The sequence below is a fragment of the Oryctolagus cuniculus genome, chromosome 4 (assembly GCF_964237555.1).
Source record: "Oryctolagus cuniculus chromosome 4, mOryCun1.1, whole genome shotgun sequence".
In the NCBI taxonomy this organism is placed as follows: domain Eukaryota; kingdom Metazoa; phylum Chordata; class Mammalia; order Lagomorpha; family Leporidae; genus Oryctolagus; species Oryctolagus cuniculus.
The window spans coordinates 64747400-64769781 of NC_091435.1; the positions used below are offsets into that span (position 1 = coordinate 64747400).

General features: G+C 37.6%; 1 protein-coding gene across 1 annotated transcript in view; it reads right to left on the reverse strand.

The window, feature by feature from the left end:
- MORC1 (MORC family CW-type zinc finger 1) overlaps positions 1–22382 on the reverse strand; it is a 247048-nt gene that overhangs the window by 56294 nt on the left and 168372 nt on the right. Inside the window, exon 21 of the mRNA XM_070072071.1 lies at positions 814–879. Coding sequence (XP_069928172.1) covers positions 814–879 — 66 coding nt within the window. The remainder of the gene's footprint in view (positions 1–813; positions 880–22382) is intronic.

Consider the following 22382-nt stretch of genomic DNA (forward strand, 5'->3'; position numbering starts at 1 on the left):
GGATTCTGAGTATGGTTCTGCCGTTCAGCCAGGTAGTGATCTCAGGTAAAAGTAGTATGAAAGGAGGGATTTAAGTGTCAAGACTATACCACTTTCAAATTATTTGGGGGTTCATGGATCCCTGACACCTTAATCTAGCAGCAGAAGATGAAAATCAAGGAAACATAAACTAAAAAGATACTTTGGACACAACAGTTCCTATATCCAACACGAACAGTGAGGAAATGCCAACAATCTGCAATATATTATATACATCTATCATGTATTTATCTAGTGGTTGACTGGTGTTTACCAGTCCTACATTCTGTTAGAAAGTATAAGTAAAATGATAGTTTTCCAAATGCTTGTGTGTGACTGATGTGACTGAGAAACTCTTAATGTTCACAAATGCTGCTTTTTAAAGAAGTCTGAAAAGTTCAAAAGTGTTCCCCTCTAAATCCTAAATTTTAGAAAACACTGACATTATGCAATATGACATCTAACAAACATAATAAGAAATAGAAATATTCTGTGTACATACAATTTCTATATTATTTTTGTGTTTTCTGGAAAGAATATATTAAAATATCTTAAATGGCCATCATGTCCAGGCAGTAAAATAATGCTTAATTCAGATTTTATTTTATTATGTATTTTATTTTCTATGTTTTCCCTAAGAAATATATATCACTCTATTAAGAAAACAAAAATGTTAGTAAAAATCTATTAGTGTTTCACTTTCCGAACCTCATAAACCATAACATCTGGCATTTAATAGGACCTATCCCGCAGGTGGGAAATATGACACAAATGGATCAATCCTACTTTACTCACCTTAGGTGCTGAAGTGGGGCAGGTGGAAATGAACTCAGAGATCCTACTTGTTGGTATAAATTGAGGCTTTTATGAAGGAAAAAAACAATGAAGGCAAGCGTAAATAGAATAGCTTTCAGTCAGCACATTACAGTAATCCAGCAGTCTTTATTTCCTAGAGAAGTTAAGGCAGCACGCTCTCGCCTGTGACTGCCTTAGAAGTCCCTTTAGTTTAGACATGCTGTGTGATGTCTTGCTTAGCAGTGATTAGATAGTACAAGAGAGCCCAAAGGCTTGGTGAAGTACTGCAGGTCAAGTCTTATGACTACTCCAGGATGACACCACGTCAAACCCTGTCAGGGTTCCAGATCCCCCAGCCCTAGTCCCCTTCTCTTGCCAGAAACTCTGCAGAGCCCAGGGTCTGGAATGAATCCTGATCTTAGGCAGCAGTTCTCTCTGGTTTAGAGTTCTGGGCATGAGCTTCAGTGGACTTGTGAGGGTAAACTGGCCCCAACTCTGTCCCTAAAACCTAAGATGATGCCTTATCACCAACATCTAATTGCTGCCTTGTACTGAGAAATGCAGCTAGGGAAAGGGGAGCAGTGGCTCTCTGAAAAAGAAGCACCTTTTAAGCTAGTATTTTGACGTGATCATATGTTAAAATAATCAAATGTTAATGAAATACAAGCATAATAGAGAGCAGTGTAGGCTCTGCACTCTGGGCAAAGGTTCATTCCCTTTGGGGTGAAATCCTGCCTAGGTGTGTGTGTGCACCTCCTTTACAGTGCACACTCACACACACACAAACACACACACACACGCCATCCTTTCCTGTGTCACAGACTATCATGGCATCTGGTGGGAGCGAAATTTGACCTTGCTCTCATAATTATTCTACCCCATAATCTGAAGTCTCGGCTTTCAAAAGGTTTGGTTCCAGTCTTCGCGGAAGCATTTTTTTTTCCTGTGGATTGCCTATGCAGGTGTCTTTTCCTCTGTCCTGAAATCCTGGTCTTTCATTAACTGTAGGTATCGTCACTGAAACTCCTCCAAAACCAAACTCACTATTTCATCTCTGCATCTGTACCTGCCCTAACCAGCGCCTCCCATTGTAATCCCTCTCTTGATTAATGGCATCGCCAAGCACCCAGACATACAAACTAGAAGCCTCAATTATACTTAGCTCACCAACATGCTCAGCCCCACACATCTAACCAGGGATCCAGTCCTGTGGATTTCTCAAATTAAAACACTTGTAAATTCAAAACTATTCCCTCATAAGTAGCCTCCATTCACCTCTCTGTTTAAAGGTTTTTGTCATCTCTTGCTTTAACTACTTTCTATAATCTTTCTTACTTCTTGTTCAACAATTTCCCTACATCTATGTCACAACCACTTGCCACACTATATTATTCCTTTTGCTAAAGTAAGGTGGAGGGGTGATGAGAAGAGAGGGTAGTAGAGGAAGTTAATAAGTCTGTTAGGAATGATTAATGCCAAGTTCATAATTAAAATTTAATTGTGTGGAGTGGGGTTTGGTGTCACTATTTTCTGATGTTCTCCAAGTGATTCTAATACAGCTATAATTGACAACTAACCTAGAAGGGAGAACTTCATTTCTGTAGCCCCTAGAACATGAAATGGCACATAAATATTCAAGTTTATTGAATGGAACCTGACAGCACCTAGGATGACAAACAACTTGCTTCCAGTGGTTACACCCGAGCTTTCTAAATGCTTCTTCTGAGCCGTTTCCCATCCTTCTGTCATCTTCCGCTGCCTCCACTAACCTCATATACTCAATGTCCAATCACGTTTACTACTCCTCAGGTTTACTTTAATGTTACCAGGCCATCACATAACCCAATTCTTGTCCTGAAATGATCTTTCCAATCTGTCAAATCAGTCAAATTCTACTCATCCTTCATGTCTCAGTTTAAATATTGTCCACTCCAAATATCTCCTCTAATTCCCCAAAGAAGAATTAGTTACTTTATCATATGCTCCTAAGGCACCTCTTTTGAGAAGATGTATAGATACTACATTCACATGCAACAATGTACATTTTTGAGGTGCTGTGATTTTTCTTCTAGTTAACATACTTTCTATTTCCATTTGATGCAAAACACTTGAAGACGTGGCTGCTTTTTCTTCTTTAATTTTTTTATAATTTTAATTTTTAATTAGTTTAACAGATTCAATGTGAATATATATATATAATTCTAAGAACACAATGATATTCTCTTCCTCCCTGCCTCCCTGCCTCATCCTCTGTCTTTGCTATCCTCTTTTTTTTCTCATTTTCTCTTTGTTAGTTTTGGAGATAACATATTTTAAAATTACATTACAGTAAAAAGGCTTAATACTTCACCAAATAAGAGGTTTAACCAGTAAAATGAAAAAAAAACCTAGTTTAGTGAGAATATAGACAATGACTGTAAACAATAATCAAATAGAAAAATGTTCAACTTACACATGTATAGTAAATTTTAAAGCAGTCACAGATCATTAAAACTATAGCAGTGTAACATTTTTAACCACTGGTTTGACCAAGACATAAAACAAAGTTCAACAAAACTATTTTTGCAGCAATTCTGATACACACAGACATGTATTTCTCTTTTTCTTTTTTGTTTGGTTTTTAAATTTTAGCTCCCAGACATATGGGAGAACATGTGGTATTTATCTTTCTGGGTCCAGCTTATTTCACTCAACATCATGACCTCCAGTTGTGTCCACTTTGCTTCACAGTAGAATCCCATTCCTTTTTAAAGCTAAATAATATTTCATTGAGCATACATGTCACATTTTCTTTATCCATTTATCTGATGATAGACACGTTGGTTGATTCCAAATTTTGGCTATTGTGAACAGCACTGCTATAAACACTGTGGTGCAGATATTTCTTTGATACATTGTGTTCAAGTCTTTTGGGTATTTACCCAGTAGTGAGAGTGCTGGATCACATAGCAAGTCTACTTCCAATTTTCTAAGTAATCTCCACACTATTTTCTACAGTGGGTGCACTAATTTACATTCCCACTTGCCAGTGTTTGTTTCTCTCTCTGTTTTGGACTTGAGCCATTCTGACACTGGTGAGGTGACATCTCATTGTGGTTTTGATTTGCATTTCCCTGATGGCTAGTAATGGTGAGCATCTTTTTATATATTTGTTGGCCATTTGTATTTTCTCCTTTTGAGAACTGTCCATTGATATCCTTTGCCTATTTCTTAACTGGATTGGTTGGTTTTTGTTGTTGAGTGTTTTTTCTTTTCCAAAGATTTATTCATTTACTTGAAAGTCAGAGTTACAAAGAGGCATATGCAGAGAGAGAAAGAAACGTCTTCCATCCACTGGTTCATTCCCCAAATAACTGCAATGGCCAGAGCTGGGCTGATCCAATGCCAGGAGCCAGGAGATTCTTCTAGGTCTCTCACATGGGTGCAAGGGCCCAAAGACTTGGGCCATCTTCTACTGCTTTCCCAGGTCATAGCAGAGAGCTGGATCAGAAGTGGAGCAGCCAGACTCGAACTGCCGCCCAAATGGGATGCCGGCATTACAGGTAGCAGCTTTACCCAATACACCATAGCACTGGCCCCTGTTTGAGTTTTTGAAGTTGCTTATATATTTGGGACACTAATCCTTTGGCAGATAGATAGTTTGAAAATATTTTTCCCATTCTGACAGATGTCTCTCCACTCTATTGCTCATTTCCTGTTCCGTGCTAAAGCTTCTGAGTTTGATATAGCCCCATTTTTTAGTTTTGCTTTTGTTGCCTGTGCTTTGGGGGTCTTGTCTAAGTTGTCCCCTGTGCCAATGTATTAAAGTGTTTCCCCTACATTTTTTTTAGCAACTTCATAGTTTCAGTTCTTAAATTTAGATCACTGATTCAATGGAGGGGAAAAGGAAGGAGGGGGAGAAGAAGAAAGGGAAAACTGAAAATAGTGTTTGAGATTTACAGGACACTATCAGATGATTAAAAAAATGTCTAAGGAGTTCCTGAAGGTGTGTAAAGAGAGAATGGATGAAAAGATCTACTCAGCAAATAATGGAAGAATACTTCCCTAATTTGGAGAAAGAAAGGGACATCCAAGTACACTGCACATAGAACTCCTAACAGACATGATCAGAAAAGATCTTCACCATAACACATTGTAGTCAAATTTTCAACAGTGAAACATAAAGATCCTAAAATATGCACGAGAGAAATGCCACATTACCATCACAGGATCCCCAGTTAGTCTAACAGCTGATTTCTCATAAGTGACCCTATAGGCTGGGACAGAATGCAGAGACATAGTTCAAGTCCTAAAAGAATGAAATGTCAACAAATAATACTGTATCTTGCAAAGCTCACATTTATAAATGAAGGTGAAATAAAGACATTCCATAGCAGACAGACACTGCAAGAATTTGTCACCCTTCATCTAGCCTTCCAAATGATTCTTAAGGCTGTGCTACCTACAGAAACACAGATAGTCATCATTATGAAATAATGTGAAGGCATAAAATCTCCCAGTATAAGAACAAAGGAAATCCAAAGAAAACAACATGAACATTTATGGAAATGGTAATAAAATGATACCTATCAATAGTCACCTAGAATGTAAATGGCTTAAATACTCCAATAGGGTGCCAATGCTCTGGCATGGCAGGTTAGTCCAACTCCTGCAGCACTGGCATCCCAAATGGGCTGGTTCAAGTCCTAGCTGCTCCACTTCCAATTCAGCTCCCTCACAATGGGCCTGGGAAAGCAGCAGAGGATGGCCCAAGTGCTTGGACCCCTGCACCCATGTGGGAGACCCAGATGAAGTTCCTGGCTCCTGGCTACAGTCTTGCCCACTCTGGGGTGTTGCAGCTATTTGGGAAGTGAACCAGCAGATGAAAGACATCTCTCTGCCTCAGCTTCTCCTTCTCTGAAACTCTGCCTTTAAAATAAATAAATAAACCTTTTTTAAAATTCTCCAATTAAAAGATACAACTAGTTTATGGATTAAAAAACATGACCCATATATATGCTGTCTACAAGAAACATACCTCACCAGAAAAGTTACATGCAGACTGATACATGCAGACTGAAAGTGAAAGGATGAAAAGATATTCCATGCTTATATAAAGCAGAAATGAGCAGGTATAGCAATCCTAATATCAGACAAAATAACTTTTAACACAAAAACCGTTAAAAGAGACAAAGAAGGGTACTATGTAACAAAAAGGGATCAATTCAATAGGAAGGTGTGACTATAATAAATTTCTATGCACACAATGCCAGGGTGGTTGGCTATTTCAAATGTTATTGGATCTAAATGGAGACATGGACTCCAATACAATAGTAATAGGGTACTTAAACACTTTCAAACAATGGACAGATCAACTAAACAGAAAATCAACTAAGAAACAACAGAACTAGTATCCACTAGGGACCAAATAGACCTAACCAATATCTACAGAACATTTCATCCCATCCCACAGTTGCAGAATACACATTCTTTAAGTCAGGGCATCTAGGATAAAGCAAGCTTCATCAAATTAAAAAAAATTGAAATCATACCATGCATCTTTTCCAACCACAATGAATGAAACTGGAAATCAACAACTCAAAATTTCTAGGAAATATGGAAACACATGTAGACTGAACAACATGCTCCTGACTGAATAGAAGAAATCATATGGGAAGTCAAAAAATTCCTAGAAAAGAATGAAGATGACAGCACAACATAACAAAACTTGTGGGATACAGCAAAAGCTGTGCTAAGAAGGAATTTTATTGAATTAGTGTCTACACCAATAAATTGAAAAGGCATCAAATAAATGAGTTATCAATGAATCTCAAGAACCTAGAAAAACAACAAACCAAATCCCAAATTAGTAGGAAGAAATAAATTATTAAAATTAGAGAAGAAATAAACAAACTGAAACAAATATACAAAAGATCAGTGAAATGAAGAGCTGGTTTTTTGAAATAATAAACAAAATTGAATGAAAAAAGACCTAAATCGGTAAAATCAAGATGAAAATAAAGATGTAACATAGGACACCGCAGAAATAAAAAGAATCATCAGGAATGACCACAAACAGCTCCATGCCAACAAATGGAAAAATCTTGAATAATGGATAGATTCATAGACACACACAATCTATCAAAATGATTCTTGAATGCATAGAAAACCTAAAACTGAATAATAAAGATGGAGATTCAACCAGTAATGAAGACCCTACCAAGAAAGAAAAGCCTAGGGACAGATGGCTTCACTGTTAAATTCTACCAGTCTTTTAAAGAGGAATCAATTCTAATTCTTCTAAAACTATTCAAAACAACTGAAAGGGAAGGAATCCTCCCAAACTCCTTCCATGAGGCCAGTATCACCTTAATTCCTAAATGAGAGAAAGATACAACAAAGAAACAAAATTATAGACCAATAATCTTGATGAATGCAGATGCAAAAATCCTCAACAAATTTTAGCTAATCGAATCTAACACATCAAAAAATCATTCATCTGGACCAAGTGGAATTTATCTCTGATGTGCAAGGACAGTTCAACACTCACAAATCAGTAAATGTGATACATCACATTAATAATCTGAAGAATGAAATGACATGATTATCTCAATAAATGCAGAAAAAGTATTTGATAAAATCTAACATCTTTCATGATAAAAACCTTAAGGAAACTGGGTATAGAAGGAACATTCTGCAAAACAATCAAGGAAATTTATGACACACTACACCCTGAATCTTATTCAATGAGGAAAAAGCAGAAGCATTTCCACTAAGATCCACTAATATTATTATAAATAAAAATTCCACTAAGATCCACTAAGAACAGTCAAAGATGCCCACTTTCACCATTGTTATCCTGGAACTTTTAGCCAGAGCCTTTAGGAAAGAAACAAATAAAAAGGATACAATTTGGAAACTAGCCCTATTTGCAGAAGACATGATCAGATAATCCTATATACAGGGGAAACCAAAAGACTCCACTAAGAGACTACTGGAACTCATAAAAGAGTTTGGTAAGGTGGCAGGATATGAAATAAACACAAAAAAATCAATAGCGTTTGCATGCACAGACAATGCCATGGCTGAGAAAGAACTTCTAAGATCAATCCTATTCACAATAACTACAGAAAAAATTAAATATTTTGGACTACATTTAACCAAGGAGGTGAAATATCTCTATGATGAAAATTATAACATATTAAATAAATAAATAGAAGACACAAAAAATGAAAAAATCTTCCATGTACATGGGTTGGAAGAATTAATATCATCAAAATCTCCACACTACTTATAGATGCAGTGTGATCCCAATCAATACACCAATGATATTATTTGCAGATCTTGAAAAAGTGATGTTAAAATTCATATGGAATCACAAGACACTCCAGAAGATAACTAAAGAAATCTTACACAACAAAAACAAAGCCTGAGACATCACAATACCAGGTCTGAAGACATACTACACAGCAGTAATTTTCAAAACAGTCCAGTACTTGCACAAAAATAGACACATAGATCAGTGGAACAGAATAGAATCCCCAGAAAATAATCCAAGATGGTACAACCATCTAATCTTTAACAAAGGGGAAAAATTCAATACCTGGAACAAGGATGGTTTATTCAACAAAAGATGCTGGGAAAATTGGGTCTTCATGTACAGAAATATGAAACAAGACTCCTACCTTACATCTTAAACAAAAATCAACTCAAAATGGATGAAGGATCTAAATCTATCACCTGATACCATAAAATTCTAGAGAACACAGGGGAAACTCTGAAAACACTGCTGGCATAGGAAAAGGCTTTTTGGAAAAGACCACAGAAGCACAGGCAATCAAAGCCAAATTAGACAAAGGGATTACATCAAACTAAGAAGTTTCTTACTGCAAAGGAAACACTCAACAAAGTGAAGTAGCAACTGACAGAATAGGAGAAATATTTTCAAACTGATAAAGGACGAATATCCAGAATCTATAAGGAGTTCAAGAAACTCAACAAAACAAACAATCTAGAAAAGAAATGAACAATGAACGTGAACAGACATTTTTCAAAAGATGAAATTTATATGGCCAACAGACAAATGAAAATGATGCTCGCTGGTGCCGTGGCTTAATAGGCTAATCCTCCACCTAGCGGTGCGGGCACACCGGGTTCTAGTCCCGGTCAGGGTGCCGGATTCTTTCCCAGTTTCCCCTCTTCCAGGCCAGCTCTCTGCTGTGGCCTGGGAAGGCAGTGGAGGATGGCCAAGTGCTTGGGCCCTGCACCCCATGGGAGACCAGGAGAAGCACCTGACTCCTGCCTTCAGATCAGCGCGCCAGCCGTGGCGGCCATTGGAGGGTGAACCAATGGCAAAAGGAAGACCTTTCTCTCTCTCTCTCTCTCTCTGTCTCTCTCTCTCACTATCCACTCCGCCTGTCAAAAAAAAAAAAAAAAAAAAAAAGAAAAGAAAAGAAAAGAAAGAAAGAAAGAAAAAAGAAAATGATGCTCAGGATCACTGACCATGAAGAAAATACTAATCAAAACCACAGTGAGGTGAGATTACACCTCATCCCAGTCAGAATGGTCTTCATACAGAAAACAATGAATAATAAATGCTGGTGAGGATGTGAGGAAAAGGGTTCCCTAATCCACTGTTGGGGGCATGTAAAATAGTACAACCACTGGAACAGATAGTATGGAGATTCCTCAGAAAGCTGAAAATAGATCTACCATATGATCAGCCATCCCACTCCTGGGAATTTACCCTAAGGAAATTACATAATCATATGAAAGAGTTATATGTGCTGCCATGTTTATTACAGCTCAATTAACAATATCTAAGATATGGAATTAACCCTGATGCCCATCAACTGATTACTGGATGAAGAAAATGTAGCATATATATGATATTAAATACTCAGCTGTCAAAAAGAATGAAACCCTGTCTTTTGCAACAAAATGGATACAACTGGAAACCATTAGACTAAGTGAAATAAACCAATGCCAAAAAGGCAAATATATTTTCCCTGATCTATTGTGGTTAGTAGTACAAACAATATAATGTTCATGAGCAAAACTGACATTTTGAGATCTCATTTTTTTATAGTCTTTGTCTCAATTGTTGAGTAACACTGTTTTTTTTTCGTTACTTGAATTACTTACTTAGTGTAAGCTTATATTTATGAGTATGAAATAAACTGAAAATATGTCACTGTAAAAAGTAAAAGAATAAGAAAGTAAGGAGAAGTGAGGGTGGGAGCACAGGCAGGAGGGAGGTTACGGTAGATGGTATTACTACACCCCTAGATCTGTATATATGAAACACATGAAATTTGTTCACTTTACATAAACAAAAAAATTTTAAAAATTCTCCTTAGTATTACATTCTCCTTTTCCCCAGTTCATATTCTATTAGCAAGTAACCACTGCTACCACTTTCTTATTTTTCTTCATATTTACAGAGTTTTGTACATGTATGTGTATGTGTATGTTGATGTATGTGCATGTATGTGTATGTGTGTACATGTATGTATAAATTTTCTCCACTTTTTTGGTATGGAAAATTATTGTATAATATATACACAGGCTGTATTCTGCTTTTTCATTTCAGGATATATCTTAGAGATCATTCTTTTTTTTTAACACTTAAAGAGCTATTAATTATCTTCTGCAATTGCATTGTATTTCAATTTATTTTTGCACAACAACTCACTTAACCAGATCTGTTGACATACATTTAGGTCTGTAATATACAAACAATTTTATACTGACTAACCTTGCAAATAGGTAATTTTCCCATTTTGGTAAATGAGCAGACCATCAATTTCTAAAAGGGAAATTTCTTTTTTTTCTTTTTTTATAATTTATTTATTTATTTTTTATTTAGTAAATATAAATTTTCAAAGTACAGTTAATGGATTACAATGGCTCCCCACCCACCACAATTTCCCTCCCATTCACATCCCTCCGATCTCCCGCTCCCTCTCCCATTCCATTCACATCAAGATTCATTTTCAATTATCTTTATATACAGAAGATCAATTCAGTTTATATTAAGTAAAGATTTCATCAGTTTGCACCCACACAGAAACACAAAGTGTTAAATACTGTTTCAGTACTAGTTATAGCATTACTTCACATTGGACAACACATTAAGGACAAATCCCACATGAGAAGTAAGTACACAGTGACTTCTGTTGTTGACTTAACAATTTGACACTAAAAGGGAAATTTCTAGAGCAAAAGTATATGCAGTTGAAATTTCTTTTAATTTTTATTTATTTGAAGAGCAGAGAGAGACAGACAGGCAGAATACAGACAAACCAAGAACTCCCATCCAGTGGTTTACTCCCCAAATTCCTGCAACAGCTGGGGTAGATAAGGCCAAATCAGGGAGCCAGGAACCCAATCCAGGTTTCTCACAATCACTTGAGCCATCTCTGCTGCCTCCCAGCATAAGCAGGAAACTGGAGTTAGGAGCCAGAACTGGGAACTGAACCTGGGTACTCTGGAGTGGCAATGTACCATTTTCTGTGTAATTATATGCATTTTTTCATAACATATTAATTTTATTTGCTTTTCCACTTTTATCCTGTTTCAGGGAACAGCAAATGTTTTCTTTTAAAAATAAGAAAATGAATAGTTTAGACTTTGCATCTCACGTACACTGTTGTCCCTCCCCCAACCATTTAAAAATGTGGAAAAATTCATCTTGAGGGCCATAAATGAAGATGTAGTGAGCTATATTTGGCCTGCAAATAATTATATCTGATCTCTTTCTCCACCAAGTTCATCAAGTGGTTATTTGCCTTAGTGTGCTTTCCAACTGCATGATTTCATTTATTTCTGTTTCTGTCTTGAATTCTACCAAATAATGTTTCATCTCATTGTCTCCTATTACGTCAGCATCTCTTCATGAATCATTCTGTAGGACAAGTAGGCAGAAAGTAAGGTTCTAGGCAAGTTCTTTTTGGCAAGCAAACCCCTTTCCTTCTCATCCCTACAAAAAATGCTGCTTCCCCAAGTGTTAAGAGTTTGAGTATGTTCATGTGCATGCCACGTTTGCTTCTGTGCACCAAAGCTGGTTTAGTGGGATTCCTGTTGCCTGCTGGCTACTGCAAACAATGGCTATAGCTTTTCCACAGATGCATCCTCCTTCTGTAAGTCTGTTTGTATTGATACTTTTGATGTGTGATTGCTGGGCTCTTTGAGTTCTCACCTCTTTCTCCTGTTGCTCTCTGCATCATCTTGACTGCTTTGAATAGCACCAGGAAATATTTTGGTGTATGTCTACTAGTTTGATTGAAGCTTCCATTTGCTTCTATTTCCTCTATTTTCCTTATTTCTTTCAGAAGACTTTCAGAAAGACAAAAAAAATCTGTCTATATAATCATATTTTTACCCAAAGTTCCCTAAAAAATTTTAATCTGCCCTCACCCTCATCATTGCATACATCCCACTGCATTATGATTAGGTGTTTCCTTGTATGTCTCTTGGAATAGACTGTGAGCTCTCAAACTCATTTTTTAATCTGCAGTACCTAGCACAATACGTACAGTATGATAGATGCTCAATAAAATGCTTATGACTGGCAGTATAAACAGAAGCTCTTAGAGCTTATTGCTCATCACTTCTACAATTGAACGACTGCCACAGTCTATCCTTCATTCATAATATCACTATTTCTCCACTCCCTGTTATATATTATCACATCTTCATATGCTTTATATTAACTGACAGTATATACTTTCTGTCAGTGTCTGCTTCACCCTGGCATAAGTTGTTCCTGAGATAGCAGAATGAATTGATCCTAGATGGGAAATAAAACATAATTCAGTTAAATTACTTGGATTTGCAACACTGTTTTTTTTTTTTTTGCTAGCTTAAAGGTAATGAATTTTATTATATAGTTTTATTGGAATGCATTTTGACCTGAACTACTAATCGCATCAGTAAACTGGAGCTGTGAGTAAATAAAAAATGTATAAATTTAATAAATTTTATTTGGCCAGCGCTGCGGCTCACTAGGCTAATCCTCCGCCTTGCGGCACCGGCACACTGGGTTCTAGTCCTGGTCGGGGCACCGGATTCTGTCCCGGTTGCCCCTCTTCCAGGCCAGCTCTCTGCTGTGGCCAGGGAGTGCAGAGGAGGATGGCCCAAGTCCTTGGGCCCTGCAACCCATGGGAGACCAGAATAAGTACCTGGCTCCTGCCATCGGATCAGCACGGTGTGCCGGCCGTGGCGGCCATTGGAGGGTGAACCAACGGCAAAGGAAGACCTTTCTCTCTGTCTCTCTCTCTCACTGTCCACTCTGCCTGTCAAAAAAATTTTTTTTTCTTCTATCATTTTAACTTCAGAGTTGTCTCTACAAAAGAACTTAAAGCATTATAGAAAAAAAGCAAATATTTCTAAACTAATCATTATGGTCAACAAAAATTTAATACCATACATAGGGGCCAGTGTTGTGATACAATTGGTTAAGCCACGACCTGTGATGGCAGTACCCCAAATGAGTACAAGTTTGAGTTCTGGCTGCTCCACTTCTGATCCAGCTTCCTGTTAATGTGCCTGGAAAGGCAATAGAGGATGGCCCAAAGACTTGGGCTCCTGACACCAACGTGGGCCCCGATGGAGTTCCAGGTTCCTGATTTCAGGTTGGCTCAGCCCTGGCTGTTGCAACAATTTTGGGAGCGAACCAGTGAATGTAGATTGATCTCTCATCTCTCCCTTTCCATATATAACTGTCTTTCAAATAAACAATTTTAAAAAAAATTCTATACATAGGCAACAAAAGACACTCCAATGACCTCTAATAACAGTATGTAGAAAAGGGCTGGCACTGTGGCATAGTAGATTAAGTTTCCACCTGTAATGCAGGCATCCCATATAGGTATCGGTTTGTGTCCCGGCTCCAGTTTCAATTCAGCTCCATGCTAGCCACATGAGAAAAGCAGTAGAGGAAGGCCCACGTGCATGGGTCCCTGCAACCCACGTGGGAGACCTAGAAGTTCCTGGCTCTTGTCCTCAGCCTGGCCCAGTCTTGGTGGTTGTGGGCATCTGGGGACTAAACCAGCAGATGAAGATCTTTCTCTGTGTGTCTCTCCTTATCTCTCTATAATTCTGACTTTCAAATAAAAATAAATCAATCTTTTTTAAAAGTACATAGGAAAAATTACTCATAATTGGAAGAACACAGCAGGTGGTAGATGAACAAGCACTTGAAAATAGCTGCACTGAATATCTATCTTAGTTGTATTCTCAGAAACCTTTGCTAGTCAATAAATGGTTTCAATTTAATTATAATTCTAGAAATTGTGCACCATATGCTTAGGAATATTAAATATCATTCTCATTCATCCAAGTTCTTTTCATCTTCCTCAATTTTGTCACATAAATAACTCCAGGGATAGCTCTAGCTCAGTGAATTTGAGCAATGTGCATTCATAATCTCACCTCTTAGTAAGTACTCACTTCTGAAGAATAAATTTAACCTAGTAGTTGAAAACACTCTACATGAAAACTATAAAACACTGATGACAATAACTGAAGAGGACTCACCCCCAAAGATATAGACATTCTGGTTCATGAATTGGAAAAAACAATACTGCTAAAATGTCTACATGACCCAAAATGATAAACAGAATCAATACAAAATGCCACTTTGACATTCTTTAGAAAAATAGGAAACATTTTAAGGTTTGTGTGGTACCACAAGAGATCCCAATAGGAAAATCCTAAGCAAAAAGAGCAAAGCTCTAGACATTATAATTTTAAAACAAACTACAAAGCTACTTTAACCAAAATAGCATGGTACTGTCATAAAGAACAGACTTACAGACAAATGAAACAAAATAAGAAAAACCCAGATACAGATCTATGCATTTAGAGTCAACTACTTTTGAAAGATTTTTTAGATAGTCCCAAAAAGCTCGAACAAAATCAAAGTGGACTAACGGAATTAAGTAAAACTAAAAACACTCTGCCCCATAAATGAAATGATCAACAGAATGAAAAGAAAACCTACAGAATGAAAGAAACCATTTGAACTGATAAGAGATTAGCAAATAGAATTTATGAGGAATTGAAAACAGTCAACAGCAAAAGGGGGGGAATGATTTGAATAAATATTTCTTAAAAGAAGTCATATACTAATGGCCAGGAATTAAATGAAAAAAAATTCATAATTTATTATCAGGGAAATGAAAATCAAAACCACAATGAGATATTAAGAATGGGTATTGCCAAAAACAGAAAACAAGAAATGCTGGCTGAAATGCAGAGAAAGGGAACTCTCATACATGGCTGGTGGAAATGTAAATTAATGCAGCAATTATGGAAAATACTATCAAAGTTCCTGAAAATGTAGAAACAGACCTACCATAAGATCAAGTAATGCCATTACAGGTTATTTCTACATAGAAATAAATCAACATGTTAAAGAAACATATACCCTACATGTTTATTGCAGCACTATAGCTATGGAATCGATCTACATGCTGATCAATGGATGACTAAAGAAAATGTTGCATGATATGTTTTCCCTGATCTGAAGTAACTAATAGAGTACCCAAAATGTAATGTATTGGAGTGAAATGGAAATTTTGAGATTTGCCCTTGTCTCTTCTGTTGTGGAACAGTGTTTTTGTTTTCTTTCATACTATTTGTTGAACTCATTAATTTAGTGTAGGATTAACTTTATGATCATTAAGTAAGCTGAAAGTAGAGCTTTGTAAAAACTAAGAGTGGGAATGGGAGAGGAAGGAGGAAGAAGGGTTGGAGCTTGGGCGAGAGGGAAGGTAGGGTGAAATTATCACTATATTCCTAAATCTGTAGATATGAGATACATGAAACTTGTATAACTTAAATAAAATTTTAAAAATGTGTATGAACACACAATGAAGTATTACTTGGTCAGAAAACAGGTCGAAATCACATCATTTGTGGCAATATGGATAGAACTAGAGGATATTATGTTAAGTAAGTGAGGCACAGAAATATTGTATGTTCACATTCATATGCAGAAGCTAAGAAAGTTGATGTCATAAAAATAGAAAGTGTAACAGGGGTTATCAGAGTCTGAGAAGTATGGCAAAAAGGGAGATGAAGAGAGGATGGCTAGGGAGTACAGAGGTGTAACATAATAGGAGAAATAACTTCTAATGCTCTATAACACAGAAGGGTAACTATGGTTGACAATAATTAATTATACATGTCAAAATAGTAGAGAGGATTCTCAATGTTCCCAAAATAAAGAAATGATAAATGTTTCATGTAATGAATATACCAATTACCCTGATCTGCTCATTACACATAGTGCAACAGAACCTCACAAAAGTCTATGGAAACTGGAATTAAAAGATACTTTGGTGCAAAACATTCATAGAATCAATCCATGCATACAAGGAATCTTCTAAAAGTTAATGGTTACTGAATATCAAAAAGTTCATATGAAAAAGACATATATGAATTTTTAAAATTTTTTGCAGTAGGACTGGTGCTGTTGCATAATAGGTTAAGCTTCTGCCTGTAGCACCAACATCCCAAATCGGTGCCTGTTTGAGTTTCAGCTGTTTCACTACCAATCTAGTTCCCTGCTAACGGCCTGGGAAAGCAGTGAAGAGTGGCTCAAGTGCTTGGGCCCCTGTATCCATGTGGGAGACCCACAAGAAGCTCCTGGTTCCTGGCTTCGGATCAGCCCAGCTCCGGCTATTGTAGCCATTTGGGGAGTGAACCAGTGGATGGAAGACCTCTCTCTCTATCTCTTCCTCTCTGTGTAACTCTGCCTCTCAAATAAGTAAATAAATCTTTAAAACAATTCTTTTGCATGGTTCTCATCCTCTTCAGGAGAATCCTTTCACTTGTCCCTAATAAACTGTTCTGATCCCATGAAAGTTTTTTGAAATCTTCATTATACCCTCTAACAAAGTCTGCCTCTTTCACTAGCAGCAGAAAGCTCTGTCATTCTTTAAAAAAACTTATTTATTTATGTATTTAGATAAAGAAAGATTGATTGATCTTCCACCCACTGGTTCACTCCCCAAATGGTGCAACGCCAGGGCTAGGCCTGGCCAAAACCGGGAAACAGAGCTTTATCTGGGTCTTCCCGGTGTGTGCAGGGACCCAAGTACTTGGGTTGTCTTCCACTGCTTTTCCCAAGCAATTAACAAAGAGCCTGATTGGAAGTGGAGCAGCAGGGACTCAAATGGGCACCCATATGAGATGAGATGCTGGTGTAGAAGGCAGCTTAACCGGCAACATCCCAGGGGCCAGCCTCTCTGCCTTATCTTTAGAAAACAGAAAACAAAATTAATGTTCTTAGATGTGTGAGAACATCCTGAACTTCTTTCCCACAATCTCAGAGGGAAAAAATGTCCTTACTTCTACCCTAACTTAAACGCTCCACCTTGATCCTAGCAATCCTTCTTTCTTACTTTTACTGGATTCTTTCTATGTAATTCAGGCTATACCTCCTATGTGGGTTAAGTTTCTCTAATTTCACCAGTTCTACATCCTCAGTCCAGAAACATTGTGAAATCTCACCCAACCACAAATTTGCCTCAATCCTACGAACCCCTCTAGATGCATCCTTATCTTTCTCTACTCACTCAGTATAAAACTTCTGAATCTGGTTTATTACCCATGAATCCCATTTCTTTACTTTCCAGGAGCTATTTACCCTCAACTCATCTAATTTCCCCCTAAAACTTAACTTGCTTAGGTTAGCAATTGTATTTAAGTAATATAATCCAAGAAACTCAGTACTATGCTGAGGTCATTAACAGACATAAAATACCTGTATATTTAATTTAATAATCCAGCAAAATTGAAGAGAAAAAGCCACTGCAAAGTACCAAAAGTAAGATTAGGAGACTGTTTTCTAAAACATCAAACAGACAGAAAGTAGGATATTGCCATTTCCCTATTGAATCATCTGCTGTAGCAACAAAGACATGTGTATAATTAGTGTATAAAAATAAATATTCACATAATAAATTAAGTTGACCTTAAAGTTTAATAGTTTCCCCCATTTTCTTCTAATTCTAATTAGAGACAGATATTTCCATTAGTAGGTACAATTCTGCTAATAAAAAGAATTTCAGCATCAGTTTAGTCTATGATTTTTAAAGCCACATATATACTTCTTAAAAATTTGAGATTACATTTTTGTAAAACAGAAATATAATACAGATAATCTTCAAATTCTGTCTCAACTACTTAATGCTGTTCACTAATGATAGCAGCTTTTTTATCATCACCTTTACAGGTTTCAAAGAAGAGTCATTACCTGAGAAATCTTGCAAAATCAATATTTATTTTTAAATGACACTCATAAACTCTTCCAGAAAGACTATCACATTTCTTTATTTCAGAAATCCTGCAAACCACACAGTAAATCAGTGAAAACTATGTAGATGAATTATCTCTGAAAATATTAAAAAAAAAAAAAAACCTGAGAAATCCTTAAAGAAGGATCAAAGGTGTAGCTATTTGTGGTGCCTGTGATATTTCTGGGAGCTAGGCAGAAATTCTGATGCCAAGGCTCCAGTTCCAGAGATTTATGTTTATTCTATCTGGTGTAGACTGCAGGAATCTTCATCTCCACTAACATGTGAAGTTCTTACCCAGAGGATCAAATAAGCTTAGCCAAACAGCCTTGCAAAATAGAAAATTTTGTATCAATGCTTCATGGGACTATAGAGAAAATATTTCTATGTTTTTGTATGGTTAAGACTTTCTAATTAAATGTTATACAACTTGGAGCTATATAAAAGAACAAATCTTGGAATTTACATTACGCCTGATCAATACTGAGGGAGAACTGGAAGATCTCCTCAGTTGCTTAGATCAGGTCATTGCAGCAGGAACTGTGCTCACAATGAGAACTGCAAAGATAATTTGTGCAGTTCATACAGTGGCATGGAAAACACAGGGGGCTAACACCAGGGCAGTGAGATCTACCATGCCAACTTGGGTGTTACTCTGGATGCTCACCCACCCTGGAGCACTGACCAGAGCTCCCTGGCCACACCCAAGACACATCTCTTGGTATTCACTGAAAGAGCAGACATTCCACTAAGCCACAGTGGAATAGCTCAAAGATTAAATCCAACAGAAGAAAAAAAAAATCAACTCCACAAAAACCTAAAAACAAATGCAGAAATTCAAGAAACAAGAATACTTTCTGGCAAGATGGCAGAATAGGAAGGGAGCACACTGATAGTCTGGGGAGAGATAGTTTAATAAAAGTGGAGATACTGCAGGTTCAAGGAAGAGTAGGGGAGGAAACAGCAGAAGAAACTCTTCCGGAACGCGTGACTCACAGCGGACCTGCGTGGAGAGCGTGGGAGCCCACAGTTCGGGACACCAGCGGCAGACTCAACACACCAGCGCTGGAACGCGAGGTGAGCCGAACCTCAATAGCCCGAGACACCGGCAGGCAAGCGGAGAGAGGAGACTAGAGGGAACGACCCCCGGGGGGGGGGGAAGTTCACAAGGCTAACTGGAAGAGAGAGAGAGAGAGAGAAAAAAAAAAAAAAGGGTGACTAGTACGGACACGGGTTTCTCTCTCTCCGCTCACCTCTCAAGGGCGAGCAAGACAAAGAGCAGGCGCCATCTTGGACATACGTCATAAGCAGAGCGACCTCAGGTCTGCACCGGCCCTGAGCCTAGCAGAAAAACCTGACTCTGGGTGGGGCGAATTAACAGGAGATTAGGACCTAGTAAATTTGTGGTGCTACTGAACTGAGACTGTGAAAAAAGAGACGGTGGGGGAGAGAACTCACGAATTCACATGAGCACTCTCCAGAGATGCTACAATTCCGTAACTTTGGCAACCCAGTGGGAGGCTGAAGGAGAATTTGAGCCCACTCTGAGGGCCGAACAGATTCCCTGTGGGGTTCTTGGGAAAGAGCTTCCGATCTCTGGCTCCTGTGGGTATATCATTTGCCTGCTAACTACCTCCAACTTCGTTCAGCTGTGCGGAATTACTTCCCTTTTGAATCAAAAAAAAAAAGAAAGAGAGAGAGAGAGATTTACCATGCCTAACCTGGGAGTGTCACCTTTGGCACACCAAACAGAGCTCTCAGGCCACACCCATCTCAAGCCCTAAGGCTCCATCAAAAACAGATAATCCACTTAATCTAGAGTCATAGTATAACAAGAAAAAGCACCACAGTGAAGAAACCAAATATCTCCAATATGCCAAATAACAAACACAAAAACCGAGGTAATAAAAACAAGGAAGTCACCATGACGCCCTCAAATGAAAAAGACACCCCAATTCAAGATTATGAAGATGATGACATAGAAGAAATGCAAGAAGCAGATCTCAAAAAATTGATAAGAACATTAAGAAGTTCTCAAAAACAAATTCTGGAACTACACAAATCCTTGATGGACAAGATAGAAAATCTCTCTCATGAAAATGAAATATTAAGGAGGAATCAAAATGAAACGAAACAACTAGTACAACAGGAAACTGTGATAGTGACTGAAGTGAAGAATTCAATAGATCAAATGAAAAACACAATAGAGAGCCTTACAAACAGAATGGGTGAAGCAGAAGAGAGAATATCGGACTTAGAAGACAGAGAACAGGAAAGGATACAGTCAGACCAAAGAAAAGAAGAGGAAATTAGAAATCTAAAACATATTGTCAGGAATCTTCAGGATACTATTAAAAAACCCAACATTCGGGTTCTAGGAGTTCCTGAAGGCATGGAGAGGGAGAAAGGATTAGAAGGCCTTTTTAGTGAGATATTAGCAGAAAATTTCCCAGGTTTGGAGAAGGACAGAGAAATCCTAGTACAGGAAGCTCACAGAACCCCTAATAAACACGACCAAAAGAGATCCTCACCACGACACGTTGTAATTAAACTCTCCACAGTGAAACATAAAGAAAAGATCCTAAAATGTGCAAGAGAGAAACGTCAGATTACTCTCAGAGGATCTCCAATCAGACTCACAGCTGACTTCTCATCAGAAACTCTAAAAGCTAGGAGGGAATGGCGAGATATAGCCCAGGTACTAAGAGAGAAAAACTGCCAGCCCAGAATATTATATCCTGCAAAGCTATCATTTGTGACTGAAGGTGAAATAAAGACTTTTCATAGCAAACAGAAATTGAAAGAATTTGTTGCCACTCGTCCAGCCCTGCAAAAGATGCTTAAAGATGTGTTACACACAGAAACACAGAAACACGGTCATCAATATGAAAGAAGGTAAAGGAAGGAAACCAAGGAAGGAAACCTCACAGCAAAAGATCACAGGGAATTCAAAGCATATATTAGAACTTATCTTTGGCAAATGGCAGGGCAAAGTTACCACTTATCATTAGTCACTTTGAACGTGAATGGCCTGAACTGTCCAGTTAAAAGACACCGATTGGCTGATTGGCTTAAGGAACAAAACCCATCTATTTGCTGCTTACAAGAAACACATCTTTCCAACAAAGATCCATACAGACTGAAAGTGAAAGGCTGGAAAAAGATATACCATGCCAACAGAAATGAAAAAAGAGCGGGCGTAGCCATCTTAATATCGGACAACATAAACTTTACCACAAAAACTGTTAAGAGAGACAAAGAGGGACACTATATCATGATTAAGGGATCAATTCAACAGGAAGATATAACAATTATCAATGTATATGCACCTAACTACAGGGCACCAGTTTATCTAAAAGATTTATTAACGGACTTAAAGGGAGACTTAGACCCCAATACAGTAGTACTGGGGGACTTCAATACTCCACTCTCAGAAATAGACAGATCATCCGGTCAGAAGATCAACAAGGATACAGTAGATTTAAACGACACTATAGCCCAAATGGATCTAACAGATATATACAGAACTTTCAATCCTACAGCTAAAGATTTTACATTCTTCTCAGCAGTACATGGAACCTTCTCTAGGATTGACCACATACTAGGCCATAAAGCAAGTCTCAGCAAATTCAAAAGAATTAGAATCATACCATGCAGCTTCTCAGACCATAAAGGAATGAAGTTGGAAATTAGCAACTCAGGAATCCCTAGAGCATACGCAAACACATGGAGATTGAACAACATGCTCCTGAATGAACAATGGGTCATAGAAGAAATCAAAAGAGAAATCAAAAACTTTCTGGAAGTAAATGAGGATAACAGCACAACATACCAAAACTTATGGGACGCAGCAAAAGCAGTGTTAAGAGGAAAGTTTATATCAATAGGTGCCTACATCAAGAAATTGGAAAGACACCAAATAGATGAGCTTTCAATTCACCTCAAGGATCTAGAAAACCTACAGCAAACCAGACCCAAATCTAGTAGGAGAAGAGAAATAATTAAAATCAGAGAAGAAATCAACAGGATTGAATCAAGAAAAACATTACAAAAAATCAGCCAAACGAAGAGCTGGTTTTTTGAAAAAATAAACAAAATTGACACCCCATTGGCCCAACTAACTAAAAAAAGAAGAGAAAAGACCCAAATCAATAAAATCAGACATGAAAAAGGAAATGTAACAACAGACACCACAGAAATAAAAAGAATCATCAGAAATTACTACAAGGACTTCTATGCCAGCAAACAGGGAAACCTATCAGAAATGGATAGATTCCTGGACAC